Source organism: Schistocerca americana, chromosome 7 (assembly GCF_021461395.2).
Source record: "Schistocerca americana isolate TAMUIC-IGC-003095 chromosome 7, iqSchAmer2.1, whole genome shotgun sequence".
In the NCBI taxonomy this organism is placed as follows: Eukaryota; Metazoa; Arthropoda; class Insecta; order Orthoptera; family Acrididae; genus Schistocerca; species Schistocerca americana.
This window is the reverse complement of record NC_060125.1, coordinates 436,493,787-436,515,251: the sequence shown is the minus strand read 5'-3', so window position 1 is coordinate 436,515,251 and position 21,465 is coordinate 436,493,787. Positions and strand designations below refer to the sequence as shown.

Sequence of the window (21,465 nt, the reverse complement as noted above, 5' to 3'; positions counted from 1 at the left end):
TTTGCTATGAATGTTTTCGTATCTAGCTTTATGCAGAAACTCGTTAACTCACAGTAGGCACCATTGGCCAGTTCGCTCGTACGAAATAACTCGTAGTTGGTAGGCAACATGTTAAGCTCTAAAATCTGTAACTTGATGTCGCTCTTATGAATTGTATTATATAGCTTTTTATCAGGGGACCTAGTGTAAAACTTCTTTACTTAAAATTTAGCTGGTGAAATTTGGACTGCTGTACAAACTTTCATGGAACATAGCTAAGAACCCTTCTCATTAAACCAACTGTCAAATAAAAAAACTGCATTAAAATCAGACCTTTCATTTGGAAGTTGTGATGCCACTGACATATACACACAGCTCTGGCATCCATGTGCCACTTCCAATGGGAAGAGCCCACTTCGATTTGCGTGTGTGTGTCATATATCACAATAGAAAAAATTTGTTGCCCTCAGAGACGATCCATAGCAGTTGAGGGTTAATTAAAAGCGGAGTTACCACACTGTTTGTGACACTGAAATTTGAATTATCAGGGCCACCACTAGGAAACTCCAGCTCAGTAATACCAACTTCAGCACAATTATTATTGAAGGTCTCGAGCTTGAATGCATCAGTAGACAGATGATGATGATGATGATGATGATGATGATGATTGGTATGGGGGGCTATCAACTGCGAGGTTATCAGTGCCCATACAAATTCCCAACCACTGCTCAGCCCAATTTCGCCACTTTCACGAATGATGATGAAATGATGAGTACAACACCAGTCATCTCGAGGCAGGGGAAAATCCCTGACCCCGCCGGGAACTGAACCTGGGACCTCGTGCTCGGGAAGCGAGAATGTGACCACGAGCTGCGGACACATCAGCAGACAGGTCATGTAAATGCATTTTATAATGTGGTATGTTAGGTTCGGGATATGATATGGAAAGTTAACTTGTTGAAACATCCCATGACCGAGACTTAGATTAGATTTGTAAAAACCAAAACATTTAGGTGTCCCGGCTGAATCCAGGTTGGGACAGGGGGACACGGCTCCAAAAACCGGAACTGGCACACAGCAAAATGCATCAGGGAAATGATTGAGGCGCTCAGTTGGGAAATACTAGGGCATGCAGCCTATTCTCCAGACTTGGCTCCATTCAATTATCATCTATTTGCATCACTAGGACACGCTCTCACTGAACAACGCTTCAATTCATATGAAAATGTTGTGTACGAAAATAGCTCTCTGACTGGTTTGCTTCAAAAGAATAACTGTTTTTTTGGCATGACATTCACAGCCTGCCGTTGAGGTGGGAGAAATGTATAAATAGCAATGGGGATTATGTTGAATAAAATATTGTTTATCAGTTTCAAACAACAGATGTGTAATTATTGCAACCAAATACCAGTTTCAAACTTCTACACCTGTTAAGTATATAACTTTTTTGTCCCTGGTATTCTATCACCATTTGACCCTTAATTACTGTGAACACATACGCTAACATTTCTACAGCTGCAGATGCACTGAAACCAAACTTGTAATTAACTGTGACTTGTACAGCAGCTTTTTACTCACTAAAATACAAAAAATTAGTGATATTTGCAATGTTTAGAGCAAAAATTACCTGCTAGCACCACATGTAGACTGTAATGTTTATGAAGTAAATGAAACACTACGTGTAAAATTTGTTGGTTCCAGTTGTAGTCAACTGATAATCAACATGCTCAGTGATCAGCATGTTTTGCTCTTAGGAGTCTCTCTCGTTCTGTTGGCCTAAAGATAAGGTTATTGGTTTATTTTGCATGTTTTTGCTCCCTGTCGTGTCATGGAATTTGGTTTTGTGACCTTGTAGTACTTTAGTAAATGAAGTAGTTCAACTTATTCAGGAAAAGTGAGCAGCAATAATATTGTGTAAAGCAGATAAGAGTGCATGTTGCTAGAGGTTTATTACAAAACTTTTCTTTCTTACACTTAATTGAATTACAGTACTCCTAAATGGTTTGTGCCTCCTTAATGGTTTTTGTTGCTGATAATAAAAATCAGTTTCAGCTAACTACGATTTGCACAATCACCATACAAGGCACAAAAATAATTTTCATGTAGACTTTGTCTCCCAGTTTGGGGGTCAGAGTGGAGGGTATTTACTCTGGTGGAAAGGTATTCAACAATCTCCCACCCAACATAAACCAAGAAATTTGGAATCGTAATCTTTTCAGAAGATAATAAAAAATATACCCCATTAGACAGTCTTATCAGATTATCTAGATTCAAAGATTGAAAATGCCTGTTAGCTCTGAGCCAAGTAACAGTGTTCATTTTAAAACTGCATAAAAAATAATAGTGAACTTTAAACTGCCCTCTGTAGTTACTAATTTCCTCGAAAAATACCAATGTAATCAAATGACTATACCAGCAAAAGAGAAACAGCACCTATTTAATACAATTGAGGGAGTAACATCTTTTTTTCACATTAGTAGTCGTCTTATAATTTACAACAGTGCCCATCATGCACCATGTCCGAAGACACCTCTGTGCAGAGAGAGTTAGGGGTGGGGAGAGGGGAGTTTGTAAGGGATTATTTTTCTTATGCATGGGAGCAGAGAGAGGGCAACCACTTTCCCTGTTCCAGGCCTTGCAAAGTGTTGCAGCAGACAACAGTGAATAAAACTGTATCACCACTGAAGTTGCCCCCTTTACAGTCAGGAGGAGAGCTTGTACCACTGGTCTGTGCTGTTCATTGCAAGCAGACGTGTCAAAGACAAAATTTCACTGGCCGCCAGGATTTAGTAGATAGGGGAAGTTTGTAACTGGACTGCCTTCCACTGTGTCTTGCACTACATGTTACATTCAGCTGGTGAGAATACAAAACTATTGAGTGCCACAATGATAGTTTATTGTTAATACAGTGTACACTTTAGGTCTCTGAGAGTTGCTTCACTTTTTATTAATGTTTATCTTTTACTTGTGAAGCATCACCAATGGTACCATGTGGGCATACAGTCCCCCGCCCCCACCCCCGCCCCCCCCCCCCCTCCCCCAGTAAGATGGCGTAAGGCTGTTAAACTGAACAAAGATTCCGCCCCCCCCCCCCCTCCCCCCCTCCCCCAGTAAGATGGCGTAAGGCTGTTAAACTGAACAAAGATTATGTTGAAAACTCAGGTCTTGTAGCCAGAATATTGGGGAATAGTGTAGTGTACTGGAATCCAGAATAAAACCAACCTGCTTTCAGAAAAAAATAGGTTTATCACTTATTGAACGCTGCTGAATTCGAGGCATCTAACCATTTCCAATTTGAACATACATGTGTAAAATATGATTTCTGTAAGTCAATTTTCTGACACTCTTATATGGTTCATCTGCTAACATCCCTTCTTTCATAAAGAGAGAGATACTAGGTGAAATATATTCAATATGAATTGTTTCCCACTGCATTTTAGCAGCCATTAGCCTTCCCTCAAATTTGTGTGTTTTTGTTTCTTTCATAAAGAAGATAATTCATTGTTGCATGTCACTGACATTATTCTCCAAACCTCCAGATTTTTAGTATTCATAAGCAGTGTTAACAGTAGAAATTCCTGGATGGATAATGCATAAAACAAAGGAAAGGCAACCACACAACTATAGCTGATTGATGTGTGGCACATAGAAACGCAACAGAAACAGTATTTTGTATTTTACTAGCTTTCCAGCTCTCTCTCTTTCTCTACTAGTAGAAGTCCACACACACACACACACACACACACACACACACACACACACACACACACACACTCTACTATAGGCTGCTGCTGTTCCATTTTTCTGTGTGGCTTGCATCAGTCAGCTATAGATGAGTGGTTGCCTTGACATTATTTCACTTACTGAGAAAATATTTATGCTTACCTGCTGGACAAAAGCGACCCTCAGGACCATCAAAAATGGCAAGATTTCGTTTAACAGGCACTGTATCATCACGCAATGTCAGGTGTGGTGGTTGGTCACCTTCATGATTAGTTCCAGTCAGAGCTACTGATGTTAGCAAGTCAAAACTCACTTCACCATCTGGTTTAGGGTACTCCACAGGCTTGCATTCTGAAGCTGGTTTCAGTCGTTTCCAGTCAGGATCTTAAAAGAAAAATATCAGTTTTATCATTTTGTTCAGCTTAGTTATGTGAAAGTAAGTGAGGATTATACCAATGGAAAAGTCAGGGAGGAATATAGTCACATCTAAGAGGATACAAAATCGTTAAACACATAGAAACAGCAACAATACTGAGGAGCAGACAGATATCTAGGAGATAATAAACTGCTTTCCAAAAAACACACGTTTTTTGTCTCATGCTGCTGAGGATCAAGGGGTAAATTGTGAGCTTGGTAGTTGGCATGGAAGGCTGGAGCAGGAGGTGGAGCGGAGAGAGTGAGGAGGCCTTACTTCCCTACCCCCCGGCTCCTCCTGTCCCGACCACCACTCACAGCAGCAGACAGGTAGCTGCTCCCTCTCCCTCTCACCCCAATCAGGATTAGCTGTTTATTGTCCTTTTCTGCATGTTTATGTATGGTTCAATGCCTGTTCTATTAGCTGAGTACTGATCTATCCCCACATTTCTAAAGAGTTAGAAGTGTTGCCTCAAGTCATAGTATTTGTACATACAAGTGTGTAGATGCAAAAAGAAATTCATGCATAAGTTAATGGGATTATTCAATTTCAGCAAAGTACCTGTAAGGATACTACAATTAGATGTAGATAGAATGATAATGCTATTTAACAAGCAACACAAGGTTGTTGCACTGAACAAGATTATGTTGAAAACTAAGGTTTTGTAGCCAATAGAGTGAGGAATAGTATAGTATACTGGAATCTTCACCATAAAACCAACCTGTTTTCAGAAAAAACAGGTTAATTACTCGAGGCATAATATAACAAAAATATTTAATCCATTGGAATGAGAGGAGAGGATAAGAGGAAACAAGGATAATCAAAAATTTATCACAGTAATTGGCATACTTGGCCATTTTACATTCTTATTTAAGGGAGTCCTATATAAATGTTAAATATTCATAAAAATTCTAATACAAAAAAAATTACACACCAGAAGGAATTATCTGAATGGAATGGAAATCAGTAGATGTGATGCACAAGAATAGACAAACAAATGAGCACAATTTCAGGAACATTGGATGATTTATTCAAGAGAAAGAGCTTCACAGATTGAGTAATGCATTGGTACACCTCTGGTTCTTATGCGAGAAGTTATTCAGCCTGGCACTGATTGACGGAGTCGTTGAATGTCCTTTCATCGGAAGCTATCCTAGGCTTACATTTCAGCAAGATAATGTCTGCCCGCACCCAGTGAGAGTTTCTGCTGCTTGTCTTCGTGCTTTCAAAACCCTACTTTGGCCAGCAAGGTCACTGGATCGCTCCCAATTAAGAAAATTTCGAGCATTATGGGCCGGGCCTTCCAACCATCTCAGGATTATGACGATCAAACACACCACTCTGATAGCAATTGGGATGATATCTCACAGGAGGACAACCCACAACTCTATCAATCAATGCCAATCTGAATAAAAGCTTGCCTAAGGACCAGAGGTGGGCCAACGCATAACTGACTTGCTTAATTCATGAAGCTCTTTCTCTCGAATAAATGATCTAACATTTCTGAAATTATAATATTGTATTTGCCTATACACGTTCATCACATCTAACAATTTCCATCCAATTTGGATAACTCCTTCATGGTGCATTTTATTTATTTATTTTAGGATGTATGAACAAAAACACACACAACAATTTTATAACTGAATATCTAGGTCTCTTAGGTTGCCCACAGAATGTTGTATCACCAAATGCAGTTCACCAAGTCCATAGGAAGTTTTCATAATAAACACTCATCACTTAAGTGCACGCCAGGGTATTTTTAAATCTCCATTCATACAAACAAATTTTTCTAACAATATCAATTATGGTGTTCCCTTTTCTGCTGTATTTTTGAACTGGCTCCTAAAAGTAAGCCAATTCTTTCAGAAAAAGTCTTGGAGTGTAAGTTTCCTTGTAAATTAATGGTAGTAGTAATCAGTATAGTGTACAGTGAGAGATGGTAAAATAGGACGAGAGAGAAAGCAACACTGGAAGATGACAGTATAAATACGATGAAGAACTGCCAATTTAAACAACGTAAAAGGGACAGTTGACAGGAGGATATGCTGAAAAATAGTAACATAAATAAAAATGAAAGTCAAAAGGAACAGATAGTGAGAGGTAGATAAAAAAGTATAAATTGAAGGAGAGAGAGGCAGGAAATAAAAGAAATCAGAAGACATCAAAACATGAAAAAAATGAGAAAAAAGAAAATGTGATTGTTTGTTGAGAAGGAATAAAAGTCATTACTATTGTGCTGCAGAGTTTGTTCTTAAATGGGATACTGCCTACTACCAATATAGACCCTGTTGAAACACGTTGTTCAGTACTTCAGGTGTTTTTGACTATAGGTGATTAGTGTAACACGATGTATAATGAACATAAAATTTACCAAAGTCTTGGCGTTCGGCAATAACATCAACAGAAAATTTGCAACACCACTCATTATTGCTAAGAATATCAGATTTAAAAAGAAACTGTATACTGACCACCATGACTGAATGTCCACGGTTCTCGGCCTCCAATCACCAAACTGAAGCCAGAGTACATTAACCCTCCATATAATCCCAATGGATTATGGAATGATGGGCGTATATTTCTTACACTTTTTAAATCTGACCAAATCCAACTATTCTTAATTTTATCCTCATAAGATTTTGGTTCAATGCCTGCAACGGAATAAAATCTCCATCTGGTCATAGTATAACATTGTGGCACAATTCTGTGAAATAAACTTTTACAAAGTATTAAGTAATACATAACAGCAAAAGCCATAAATTTTATATATGTGCGATATAGTAGTGGTACCCGTATTCACCAAAAGGTGACATAGTGGATTCAAAAGTGTAGGATAGGAATGCAGGAGGAAGGGTGGTAGGTGCTTGGGCTACACCCGTGATACATGGGTACTGGAGCTGGTGAGGTGCAGCGCGTGAAGAAGATGATGTGGAGGCATGGCTTGGTATGAGGTGATAGGGTAGAGGGAGGGAAATTGTTGGATACAGGGCAAGGGGGACATCAGTTTACTGGAGACTGATGGATTTTTTATATCTTGGGTAAGCACACAAAAACTTTGGTGGCAATACTGTGCACCTCATTTTGTGCTAAAGAAATCTTCATTTGGAGTGATGAATATCTTTTTTTTTCTAGTATTGTAATTATGTGCACCATTGTTCCTTTTCAACTGTGGTGGATTATTCACGCCAAACTTCATGAGAGAATAGATATACTGTGAAGCAGTAGTCAAAATGCCTAACTTCTGAAACAGATGTCTACAAGATGATTTTGGGCGAGTACCACATATTTTTAAACTATGTTTTTGAGACATTAACATTTTCTTTCCTAAGGACAACTTACCCCCGAACTTTATGCCATATGACATTATTGGATGAAAATAAACAAAATATTTTAAATTACTGATATGTCTCTACGCAAGATTTGCAATGATTCTGGGTGGAAATATGGGTAAATTGAGTTATTTAAAGGTTTCAAACTCTTGTTCATTCCAATTTAAATTATCATCTGTATGTATGCCAAATATTTTGAAGTTTTTACCCTACTTATTATTTCCTCACAGTGTGTTACATTTATTGCTGGTGTAGTATCTCTAGATGTGCAAACAGAATGTGCTATGTCTTTTTGGAATTGAGAGTGAGACCATTTGCAGAAAACCACTCAGGAGAACATTATTTACTATTGTAAAGCAATGCAACTGACAAGCAGTGCCTATTTATATTGGTAAGTTAACCTTTTTATTTGATGGACAATGCAATAAACAAAACCACAAGGAGAAAAAACGTCCTGGTAGAATTACTGTTGCGAAGCCTTTTATCAGAAAGAAAGGCTTCAATGCTTGAACTACATTTCATATTCTCTGGCGAGTCTATTTTTAACGGCTCTTTATTGTAGTGCATGTTTATGTGCGGACTGCACAGAATGAGTATATTATCCAGACTGTAGTCCTCCATCTGTGCAGAACAGGAGAATAACGGGGGTCTGTAATCATTTGGGTACCAATATTAAGGTTTTAAGTGGGCTAACAGTGACTATTCTCAGCCAGTGGTGCAGGTAAGTTCCTAACAGGGAATGCATTTGTTGACACATTTGCTTCATGAGCATATCTTTACTGCCCTTCCCCCCTCCCACTATCAAAAGATTTGGATATCATGAATCCATTGTGTTTTGTATTAGGAGAAAACAAAATAGTGTATGATATATGAGACTTGGATATTGAGATGGAGACTGACTGCTACATATTGTGCCATTTCATTGATGGCACTGTCAAGAGCCTGTCACATGGAAATGACCACTGTTGATGAATTATATTTAAAGAGGTGCATGGCACTCAAAATGGCAGCACTGTTCTCCTCACCATTGTACTTCCTGCAGTTCACCATTGAGTATTATTTGGACTTTGAATTTCCCTTACCCCCTCTCTCACTCAGCTTCTTTCATAACTGCATTCACCTGCTTATTGAGGGACTTTGCATTTATCTCAGTTTTGAGTGGCTTACAACTTGGCAGACTGCACTTATTTACAATGAATGACTTGGTTTGTCTTGTAAATCTCAATGCAGTTTTCTATACATCATGGGTGTCTGTTGGTGAATGAAGTGTGTGAGTAACAACATAAAACAGAGTCCACTATTGCACTCTAGCAACTATCGATGAACTGGACTGAAGTTTTATTCACCTCAGTGAGCACCATTCATGATCTGTATGCATCGATCCCCAAATATTTTCTGGTTATTTGGCTGTCCAAGGTGACTGAAAACAAAACCAATTGCTACATGTGGGATGAGACAACAGCAAATAGGGAGTCTATAGAGGTGGCTTCATGTCTGTGGGATTGTTTTAAAAAAATCATGCACAAGGAAAACCGACAACCCTGTATTCTGATACATGTGGGGGAAAGAACACAAATGCCAACCAACATGAGCACTGTGTGTGTGCTTGCAGTGAATACACTGGACATTATTCCAACTATCGACCAATGCTTTCTTGAGCTTGGACATTCACAAATGGAAGTAGACTAAGTGCAAGTGAGCATCGAAATAAAAAGTAAATATGTGGATGTTTTTGATCCCATTGGCGGGTATACAATTGTAAGAATGACCTCCAACAAGTATAGAGTGACAGAAATGAATAGCATTCAAATTTTAGATTTCAACCAGCTTCAGAAGAAAATATTTCGGAATAGGAAAACTGCTGAAAAGGGAGAAACTATGAAATGGCTTAAAATTGTTTGGATGCAATATAGGAAAGATCAGCTTGACATGATGTTTTTCAAGTATTCCTACGATGATCGTGAATTTCAAGTTTTGCACACCACGGAAAGACATGGCCTGCAAAATTCTTCAAATTCAGGACCTGAAGACAATGCTATGTGTGCCCAGCATATGACAGTCCTCTCTGCATAAGTAAAGACAAGAAAAAAGATCGTATAGATTTATGTAATAAGGGTATTATACCTTCTAGGTGTCACTCATTATATCAAGGACTCAATGCTGCTAACAATTTAGAAAATGAGGAAAACGCGAAAGAATCACAGGAATAGACTTCCTGTTTATTTTCTGTTTTCAGGGTGTATACCACCCGGGACAACCGGGAGCTTTGGGAAAACCCCGGGAATTTCTCCATCAGGGAGAAAACCGGGAAAAACCCGGGAATTTTTCATTGTTTTAGTTTTTAGTTAAATTTTTGTAAATTTGGCTGGTAAGAACCAACACTCTGAGAAAGAATATTAATCTCGCTACTGCAGAATAATACTGCAGCAATAAAACATGGAATGAGAGAAAAAAAACTAAAATAAAACTAAAGTTGCAAGGGAAATGCAACATATACAAGAACAAAACACAGTGCTCATGCAAGCGTCTGGCAACAGCAAAATGTGTCAAAGGCTTTAGGAAGACTATGCAAGATTTCATAACAACAAATTGCCTCCGCTGAACGTGACATCACAACTGTTTCCATTAGATTCGTATGAGCGGTTGCGAGCGAGCTTATGCGCATGTGGAGTTGAGTTGCGTGTGAGTAGTACCTTCTCCCGCTTCTGGCTACAGGAGTTTAGCAGCAAGCAGCCAGATGCTATCCGGAAAAATTTTACTGATGCGCCTAAGCTGCCAGACCTACGTATGTGTAACAAGCCTGGAACTCGGGGTCGGAGGCAAACAGGGATATCTGCCCCGGGTGGCTGTTTCGGGTTGGGTGGGTGGGGGTGGGGATTCATATTTTTCTTCAGAAGCTAGAGAGTATGAATGTGAAACTATTTCCTAACATCAAACTCTTTGCTTGTAGTAAGCCTAATAGTCATTTGATATTGGTACCTTGTGCATTATATTCTGTCGTGTTGTTACAAAAATGACCATTTGTGCCAAAACAGTCCCGTTTATTTGGTGTGTGTAAAAATTGCTGCAATATTAGGCCAGCTTATTTCGTTTTATCTAGCAGACAGTGACAAAATCACGTAAACAGATTTCTCTTCAGCTTTTTCTTCAGAAGCTAGAGAGTATGAATGAAATGTGAAACTATTTCCTAACATCAAACTTTTTGCTTGTAGTGGACCTAATAGTCATTTGATATTGGTACCTTGTGCATTATATTCTGTCGTGTTGTTATAAAAATGACCATTTGTGCCAAAACAGTCCCGTTTATTTGGTGTGTGTTGTAACAATTGCTGCAAAATTAGGTCGGCTTATTTCGTTTTATCTAGCAGACAGTGGCAAATTGACGTAAACAGATCGAGAAACCACACCAGTCTTGGGTACTACTTGTATTAACAGCTTTTCTAGTATTAGGCAACAACATTTCGTTTTTTCATGTAGAAAAACGTTGACGAACTTTGATAGGGTAATATATTCTTTTCGAGAAAGGAAAGTACGCCATATAAAGCTGTGGCAAGATTAGAGAGAGAGAGAAAAAAGCAAGGACTTAAGGGTTGAAGAAATGTGTACCGTCTCACTTGTCTCATGTCTTTACTCGTTTTATGTATCCTATATTTAATTTTATGTCATACAAAACAGCAAGTTATTAGTTAATAGGCAGTAACGATTGCAAATTTTCTGAAGAGTTCTTGTTCTGCCTGTTACAGATAATCCTATCCAGTGTTAATTGCGAGATTTTTTTTAAAGAGGGGCAGGATGTCAAACCGGCCGACTGGGAGCAGGAGAGGCACCACAGGACATTTTAATTTCCACTGACCTGAATATAGTTTGATGGCACCTATTACAAAATATTACACGTACGAATTCCACAGAGCGAAATACAGAGGCGTGCGATGGAAGAATGCTGAGTGAAGAGGCATGGCACTGCTCTTCGGCACATAGACCAAATAACATGTCTTACGTTCCCTCGAGCGTATATGTTTTATCTATCACACTCTTCAGAGAGATGTGCGCTACAAAATGAAGGTATTTTTGAAAAGTTGATTTTTTAAATTTTTGGTGTCCTACCTCAAACGCTTGACGGAGGGGCAGCGCCACTATCAAATATTGCCCCGGTTCGGAAATATCGTAGATCCGAACCTGATGCACAGAACAGTCTTGAGTTATAGTGGAGAGGTGGTAGTCTCCACGTGACTCGTGTTTACGTTTACGTGATTTTGCTGTTTCCTCTTTGTTCATTGCTCTCACGTAAAATGGAAACAAAACGGGTTTCTGTGGCCAGTAGCTATCAAGTGAATCAAAATATGTTCACATAATTACAGAAGGCTAAAATATGTCATTAGTTTTAGATTTTTTTTTTCCACCTTTCTGATAGTCAAACGTTAATTGCCTTGCAGAACAAATGGTTGAAATGGCTCTGAGCACTACGGGACTTAACTTCTGAGGTCATCAGTCCCCGAGAACTTAAAACTACTTAAACCTAACTAACCTAAGAACATCACACACATCCATGCCCGAGGCAGGATTCGAACCTGCGACCGTAGCGGTTGCGCGGTTCCAGACTGTAGCGCCTAGAACCGCTCGGCCATCTCGGCCAGCCCTTTTGTCAGAAAGTAACATGTGGTGTTTGGTGGAATTCGAGTTTATGCTTTCGTAATACGAAAATATGCAGTGTACATGTTGCTGCACATCAGACATCTTTCCAAAACGTCTTTTATCCCCTGAGTTTCGTTTTCTAAAGTGCCGGGAAATTCTACGCCGGTGTATAAAACCACAACCATTGAAAGGACTGATAAGTTTTACAGTTCCGAGGAAAAGTATACTGTTACTTAACACGGAAAAAGTGTATTTTCATCCGGGAGAAAGTGTATTTTTAACCGGGAAATCCGGGAAAAGTCCGGGATTTTTTTTTTTCCTCGTCCACGTATACACCCTGGTTTTGTTCGTCTCCTTTATAATTGTTGCTAGTTCATCACCTTAGCTATTTCATATAAACCACTAATTTTGGGTCATTTAAATGTCTGTGTTGTATTATTCTTGACACAGTAAGCCAAAAACAGATGTGAGGGAGCACTGTGTTTTGTTAAAATGATTTCCTATGTTTGTTATGTGATGATTACAAAACAAAATATTATTTCTTTTACCTGTTAATTATTTAGTGTAAATTCAGTATTACTGCAGACAATTAATGCAAAGTGAAAATAATAATGGCTTTTATGTATTCTCCATCATATACTGATGATAAACTTCCTGACAAACAGTTCTCTTGCTTATAGTACTCATTAAATAGCACTGACACACATTCCCATAGCTTGTTCTGTGTAACCTATATTTATAAATACATTATGAACACAACTGCAATAATCTTTCATATGATAATATTGCTTAAAGCTGCATATTATTTGTTTGATGTTCACATGTCATACAGCAGCAGCCATTAAGTAAAGGATCGGACAAATGTAACTACGTGCATAATTTCATAAAATATTTCATTAAAGTTTACCGAATGACTAGAATATGTAACACCTAGTAGAAAATAACAGTTAATGAAATAGGCCTATACTTTTTATTTACCATAGTTTGTGAAAAACTATTATAATTTACTCAGTTCTTCGAGCAAAAACTTTAAATCGAATTATTTCAAAAAACTGTTTTTGCCATTAGGTTTCTTTGATACTAAATGGGTGATATGTATTGATAAAATACATTATATTTGTTTAGAGAGGACCAGTGCACTTGTAGAATGGAGACTTGGTTTCTATTATGGACTCTGAAACAAAATGTGTCAAGTGAGTTTCAATTTCTATGTGTATTCTCGCCTAATTCTCAGAAATTGTCGGAAAGCAAGTGAAGCATTTGTCCAATTGCCTCATTCAAACAGGGTGAAGTTCAACAACCATCTCACTTTTTTGGGCCTTTCTTGGCTTTTGTGTTTTAGGTGACTGCTCCATTTCTTTTTGGGAAAAAAAGAAGTTATGGATTTAATTATTAGAGGTGCAGACTTAGGTGGGGCATACATGCAGCTGCCTATACACCTGCCCGAGTTTAAGGGAGCTAGCTTATTAATGCATTCCTATCCTGATATTTTGCTGACACCATCTGTTCCTATCATCCTATGGTCTTTCTTTTCTCTACTCAGCACACAGCACTTCCATATTATTGCAACTAAACAAACACTGAATATGTCATACAGGCTTTTATAGCTAGCTAGGATGGAAAATGTATGCAAGATGGTAATGGGTTCCAAAATTTCAACAAATATTATTGAACTAGTGATGCTTCCCCACTTTGGACAGGTAGCACTAAGTACAGGGTGCGACAGAACCAGCTAAGCACTTTTGAGGGATAACTGCTCAGCCATTGGTGGGGGAGACAGTTTCACCAGGGCTCCCTTTGTTCTGTCAGTGAACGTATTTCAGTAATCAATATGGTTTGGATCAGAGCACATCAGGGCTTTATCGTGCGTGTGAATTTTTGTGATCGCAATGCAAAGAGCTTTTCAGTGACGGTTCAACATTTCACGTAACAATGCTGTTCCCTCATGGGAACACAATTTGGTCCTGACTTCAGCAATTGGAGGAAACTGGTAGCACACTAAGAAAAGGTACTCATGGCCAACACAGGTCCATCAGAACACCAGAAAATGTGCAGCTGGTGAGAGCAGCGGTTGAGCAATTGCTAAGAAGTTCTGCTTGAAGGTATGATGTTCCACTGGGGATTTCAAACAACAGTTTGAGGAGGATGCTGCATTTTGACTGTAATTTCCATCTCTTCCAAATAATCAAAGCTCACAAGAATTGAGACCAGCAGGCTATACTGCCAAAAATCTGTGAGCAAATGCTCATATGGATCCCTATGGCAACAGCTTTCTTTAGCAGTGGCGAGGTACATTTGCACCTCAGTGACATTGTAAATAAACAAAATTTTCACTACTGGGCTGAAAGTAACCCCAGAATTATTCACAAAAGACCACTACATTCTCCTAACAGAACAACGTGGTGTGCTGTATTATACCTCTTTGAGGAGGAACATGTGAGTGTGACCACAAACTCTGGACATCATGTTTCAGTGCTTGCAAAATTTTTTGCACCCCAAAAATGGAGAAGATTGTTGAAGAAGAGGGATAAGGGACTTGTGGTCCTACAGGATGGGAGCTCACATAGCCCGAAATTCATGTTTTGAGAGAAATATTTCTGGGACATTTGGCTTTGTTAAGGGGTGATGTGGGGTGGCCTGTGCAGTCATCAAATTTGAGCCACCAGATTTGAGCATTTGTGACTTCTTTCTTTGGGGATATTTGAATGAAAAGATGTTTAAACATCACCCTCAAACCCTACCAGAACTAAGGGGGCAGATTATTAAAAGAGTGATCACCATATCCTCCATTTTGTGTAAATGAGCTGTTTAAAACTTCAGAGATTGTCCCCAAAAGGGTACTGCTGCTAATGGCTGCCATTTTGAGGACTTTATTTTCAACACTGAATGAATGTAAGATGGGATGAACTACTAACTTTGAAAATAAAAACATTTTTTCTCTACATACCCCAATTTCTTTTTTATAACTCTTCAAAAACTTCTTAACTGGTACTGCTACACACTGAACCTATGTCCAGATGACTTGTCCGACTGGTAATTATGTTTACAGGCCACTGCATAGAGTTATGATCAAAATTCAAAGAACTATGTTAGGTAACCAAATATCATCACTTTCACATTACTTAAATTGTTTAACCAGGATTGTAACTGGTATTTGGGGTGACAACTTGTGGCAATGATGGAAGCTATGAGGTTCTGTCTGCCCCACTCCAGCACAAGTCCAGCATGAGCTACATTTTCTGTGTGAACTTTCCCTACGTTTCCCTCCACATCTCTTAAACATTAACTCTGTATCAAAATAATTTGTTCTGGTTAGGAATATATGATATGGCCTGCTTCGCAGGTCAGAAGGCAAATACGGAGTTCTGCCATTCACCACTAGATGACATTGGCATTGTTTTCACACTATGGGGGACTGTAATTCATCATAGTTTAGTCAATATGCACAAAATATTTATAAATTATATGCACAAACCTTCCTTGTGAATCAGTCTATTTATTAGTGAAATCTGTATTAAAATCCCAACAGTATTTCCTGGGATTAGTACAAACATACAGATAGAAACCACAGTGGGGGAATTCATATACAAAGATGGGAAATGAAATATCTAACCTGTTGTTTCCGATGTTTCATCAAGTGCCTCAAAGATACCTTCTGCAGCAAGCATACCACTTTTCATCGCATAGTGAGTACCCTTTATTTTAGGAACATTTAAGAAGCCTGCAGCGCAACCAATAAGGCATCCACCAGGAAATGTTAGCTTTGGTAATGCTTGAAATCCACCTTCATTCAAAGCTCTTGCACCGTAGGCTATCCTGCAAGAAGAAAAACATTTACCACAGGAAAAAATAAACACACAAAGAACAATTACAGTTCATACGAATGATCTAAGAGCTTTTTCTGTTCTACTTTTGGAATGACTTTCAAGAACACATATTATTAGTAATTATCTGTAAACCCTGGATAGTAGTAAGAAGAAACATGTTTTCAAAAACAAATTTAAGGAAGAATGATAACTGGAAAAGAAACAGAGAGCAGGGGGATAACATGTGAGGTGATGACATATTTAGAAGATGGTATGATATAGAGACTGACACTGCTCAAGAACCAAATATACTGTTGTGGATACATAGTCTGAATATTTTCTTATGACATTGATGATGGTCTCTATGGCATTGGTCATCTATATACCAAAGAAGATAACAGCAAAGGGGTGCAAGCATTAGAGAACTACTAGTTGTATATCTCATGCTGTCAAAGTCACTGCTCATCGATACTAGTTGTAAAAAAAAGAAAGACAAATTAAGTTGGATTCACAAGAGGAAGAGTAAAAAGAGCCAGCACTGGATACATGGTGATGCTGATGGAAAAAGTTTTTGATTGATGAAAATGGAAAATAATGCTTTAAAACACTGAAAGAAATCAGAATATAATTTTGTTCAAAGCTGCAGTTCAGGAGCTGCAGAATATTTGAACAAAGATAAAGTGTCAGTTGTCAACTGCAAAAGTTCACTTCACTGGCTTCAACAGTTTAAAATGTCATCTTCAGAAGTGAAACAGGCTAAAATCATTGATAAGCCAACATCAAAATGAACTGGATGGTAAATTCCTACAAAGGATTGGCAAAAATACATAAACAAAGCAAGAATGTTAAAAAGAGATGTACAAAGATTGAACAGCTGAAATAAAACATGTTTATTAAACCAAATTTAAAATAGTTAAGCTTGAGAGCCTCTACATACTTTTGTTTTAGAATCAATGAAACAGAGTGACATTGCTAATAATATATGATACATGCGATGAATAGCAAACAGTGGACTGTCAACTCAAGAATGGTACATAGTCTGCATGACGAAGGTCAACCAACATACTGGTGACATGAAGGGCACTAAATAGGCCTATATACAAAGTGGGAACACTAGTGGGCATATAATCTGTAAAAAAAGTCTCCAATAGCTGAAGCGCAAGTATACCTTAAATCTTATAAAACCATACTAAATGATTAAAAAAAGCATTTACACAGAAAATAAACCATGGACCAAATGTTAAGCAAACAGATACATAACAAATAACATTATTTTACTATAAAGAGAGCTAAACAAAGGGAGGTAAACTGTTCAAATTTTATCAACAGTTTACGGTAACACTATGGGCCACTGGAAGATTGGTGATATGTTGAATTGTTCAGTCTCCTGGAGACGAGGCTGGTTGTTGGACGCGCATTATCAGGAAACATGGAGGGGATGCCACTTTCACCACGTATGCAGCATGTGCCCTAATAGGCATACATCTGGCCACAGGTAAGGCAAAAAGGGACACTTGCTAGATATTCCCTAGCAGTTATGCCGCAACCATGCCCTTACCTGTGGAAGTGAACCAAACGAGCAATAAATGGATTTCTCAGAACACAGCTCAGCAACTCTACTTAGATTCCTTCATAGGCAAACACTCAGTGAAGTTAATTTAGGGTCATCACCCTTGCAGGCAGCCGAGACAAAAACTTTGGGGCTATGGTTGCCATCATGTGACCTTGTTAGAAAAACTTTCAGTTTTACTCATTTAGTGTCTGTACCGGCGTGACAAGGCCACAAACTGTCATGTTGGTACCAATGCAACTGTTCTAGCAGGCTGTGACTCATCGACCAACCATGGAGCTGAAACCTAGAAGAGGGATAGAATCTTGATGTGCAAGTCAATCTCAGGGGGAGCAGAATGCCCAAACATCATATAAAAGATGAGCACGGAGGAAAACAATGCATGTGATCTACTAAGAACTGAGTTCATGGGAACAGCACAATGTGAGGCTAAGGCTTGGTCAGCATTAGTTGAACTCAGTAATAGAACTGTCCATCCAGGCTTATTGCCACCAGCAGGTAAACACTTGGGTCAGTGGCTTTGCCAGCGCTCATGTGCCCTCTGTAGTAGCGTTGTGTACTATCACTCTGTGATCCCACGCCAGCTCCTCTGCATCCATCTTGATGTCCATTTACAACCAAGTCACTTGTTCAGTAACTTTTCTTATGGTAGCTGACACCAAGGTGGACAATGTTTTTTTGGGTAGTCTTTCCACACTTTTGGGTTTATGGTTCATTAAACAGTACATGCCATGCAGTACAAAGTGCCTTACTCTTTTTTAAAGACTGTGATAGATATGCCCAAACCTTCTCACCTGGATTAGGGAAGGTGACTGATTTCGTAGCTTACATTGCTCTTAAGGCAACACATAGCCTGCACTTCTCCAAAGATCACTACCCTGCACTTCTCCAAAGATCACCCGGTGCCCCTGACTCAAAAGGAAAGTGAAATAAATGCAGAGGGTGAAGTAGAAATTTATCCCCCACCAACCTCTAGATGAACCCTTTGCAAATTAGGTTATGGCATCTTATTCAATTAAACTGACCTTGCAGAGGCATATTTTCCTATTCACTTGCCTAGTGCTCAATACGCCACATGGCACAACTTTGAACTCTTGTTCCAGAGGTTGACAGCAAAAGGATTCACATACAACCTGCACAAGTGTTCCTTCACGCATACAACATTGACATATGTGAATGTGAAAGACCTACAAATGTTTCTGGGTAATAACAACTGTTATGGCTGTTTCAGGGCAAACCTTTCTAAACTCCCTTACCAGCTATGACACCAAGGTGTGCATTTCAAACAGTCACCTTACTGTCAACAAACTTTCCAGGCTTTGAAAGTTTACATTACACAGGCACCACACTTTACAACATACTACCAGGTCTGCCACTGGTAGTAACTCACGGTATTGGTCTGGTCCTATCCCAAAATACCCCAATGACCCAGAGTGGCCAACTACATATGCTTCTAACACCTTATCCACATCCTAGCAACACTAATATCAAATAGAAGAGGTCTTCATTAACATCTGTGCAGTCCAGAAATTTAAATTCTCTGTTTATAGTCAGAAAATTCATCTTGTCACAGGCTATCAACTATTGCTTCCTAACTCTGGCCCTGAGGATCATTTACCAGACTGGACTGTCCATCACCTTCAACAATGGGCACTGTACTTGTCCAACTTTCACTATTCTATCCACTGCAGGGCAGCAACATTATACCCTAACGTGGTCATTGTGTCCCGATTCCCCATGGGGTCCATTCCAGCTTTTACCCAACAATACTTGGTGTGTTTCCAGCTCAATTCACATTTGAATTCGGCCTTTTGAACATTCTCCTTATCATCATGCAATGTCATGGCCACTATCAGCATAGACTCAACGTTATGATGCCTCATTCATTTTGTGCAAAATGGAGGCCACACACACACCTCCCAGCCCTGATTGTGATCCTACTGGTCACAGTGAAATCAATTGCACTTAACTAAGGCATCCGTTTCGGGTCTTGGACAAGGACCATTGCCGTGTCCCAATTCCTCCCTCTGTGCAACTGCAAGTGCTATGCCTCCCACTAACTGCACATTAGGTATGTCCCGAAGAAGCGTCTGGCATGACGGAAGATGTTCTGGCCCAGTATTGCCTCTGACATCAAGGAACTTGTCTGTTAATGTTTTGCCTGTCATGTCCAGTAAGTTGTGCCTTCCCAGCAGTTTTCTCCCTGGACCATTGCTGCTTAGTGTCTCCAGCTTCCAGAATGAGATTTTCACTCTGCAGCAGAGTGTGTGCTGATATGAAACTTCCTGATAGATTAAAACTGTGTGCCGGACCGAGACTTGAACTCGGGACCTTCGCCTTCCACGGGCAAGTGCTCTATCTATTTGTATCCACCTTGATTTAGCTAGTCTGTTTTTGGGCTCCATGTGATTGGTTGTAGTTTATACCTTTTCTCATTTCTCTTTTGTATTCTGTTTGTGCCAAGTCACTTCTGCCACTACTATTGCAGCCTTGGAAAAAAATCTTTGTCTTTGAATGCATCCCACAAACTATAGTTTTAGATAGTGGGAGACTGCACTTCCCATTATTTTGCAAAGTTTTGTGCCCGTAACAGGATTTAATGCCTTTGTGCCACACCCTTCCGCCCAGCCTCCAAATCCAGAACACATTATCTGCATCTTCAAGGCTCAGCTCTTTGCAAGGAAATAATGTTCAGTACTGCTTCTAACACCTTCATTAGTTTTCTGTTTTGCCTTTAGTGACCACAGGGCTGCTGCCAAAATCATTATGGACACCTTTTACTTTGCACAGCATTAATGTCAATCACCTACATGGCATTTCTCACCATGAGTGCCCTCTGATGAATCCTGCATATAAGCTGACACAAGGCCAATTGTAATTCGATCAGTGGAAGTGCACCTCAATCAGTCTATTGGTTTCATTTATAGAATTTACATTTCAGATTCTGTTTGTTATTGGTGGGCCTCTGATAATGCACAAATTGGACCTTGATTGGATTTCTTACTTACAATAGCTAGCACTGATCGAAGGAACATTCCTTAACCTGTATTAATTTGTCATATAAGCCGAGATGAGTATCCATTAATTTTGAGTGTAAATCATCTTTACAAAAAACACTGAATGTTCTCTTTTTGTCCTTTAAATAATTTGATAGTGATTTGTAGCTGAACCAGATACAAATACTCTCCTTACTTTCTTGATGGCTTTTTTGCCTTTAGTGACCACTATTTCTGTAATACCAGTAATATATGGTTGCAGACCTCTCTCACTGGTGACACACTCAAAATGACCAGGTCTGTTTGTAACCAGGAGGTTTAAAATATTTATTTTGCATGTGGGATGTCAGACTAGTTGTTTGAAGCAGATGTCTGACAATGTTTTGAGTATAGCCTCAGAAGATTGCTTGTCCTTACTGATTACAACATATGTACAGTTTTTCTATTGAATACTTAGCAGGTTAAAGTCACCACCTGCTACTTTTACTGTGTACTGTACACACATTATTCCCATGCCATCGAGTTTAGGCTGTCTTTCACTGATTTTAAGACCGATATGTCTGAATATGGTGGTCAGCAGAAATGCCTATTAATGTAAGTCCACTGGCCATGGCTATTCTTGTGCATATTAGTTCACAGTAGGATTCATTTTGGACCTCACTACATTTTATTTTTCTGCTTCTCCCTATAAACACTCATCCTCCTGGAGAGTCTACTCTATCTTTCCACATATATTGAAATTTTCCCCTCTGTCTACTTTGGGTTTCAACCAACCATCAATGCCTAATATGATGGGAGTCAGCTTTGTTTTATCAGAGACATGTACATGAGGCTTTACTTTGAGTACTCCAATACTTAAGCAACTAATATTTTGAGATTCTCACTCTCTGAGTTTGCTATTCTGTCCATTATAATAATTAGTTTATTGCCTCAAATAAAAAGACAATCAAGAAAACGAATAAATTATGAAACAAAGTTGCTAGCCATTACTTACTTTCAGGAGGAAAAATGTTCA

General features: G+C 39.0%; 1 protein-coding gene across 1 annotated transcript in view; it reads right to left on the bottom strand.

The window, feature by feature from the left end:
- Positions 1-21,465, bottom strand: part of LOC124621888 (electron transfer flavoprotein-ubiquinone oxidoreductase, mitochondrial) — a 103,058-nt gene that overhangs the window by 36,335 nt on the left and 45,258 nt on the right. Inside the window, exons 8-10 of the mRNA XM_047147358.1 lie at positions 15,692-15,894; positions 6,589-6,768; positions 3,865-4,086 (exon numbers count right to left, since the gene is read on the bottom strand). Of these exons, the coding sequence (XP_047003314.1) occupies positions 3,865-4,086; positions 6,589-6,768; positions 15,692-15,894 (605 nt within the window). The remainder of the gene's footprint in view (positions 1-3,864; positions 4,087-6,588; positions 6,769-15,691; positions 15,895-21,465) is intronic.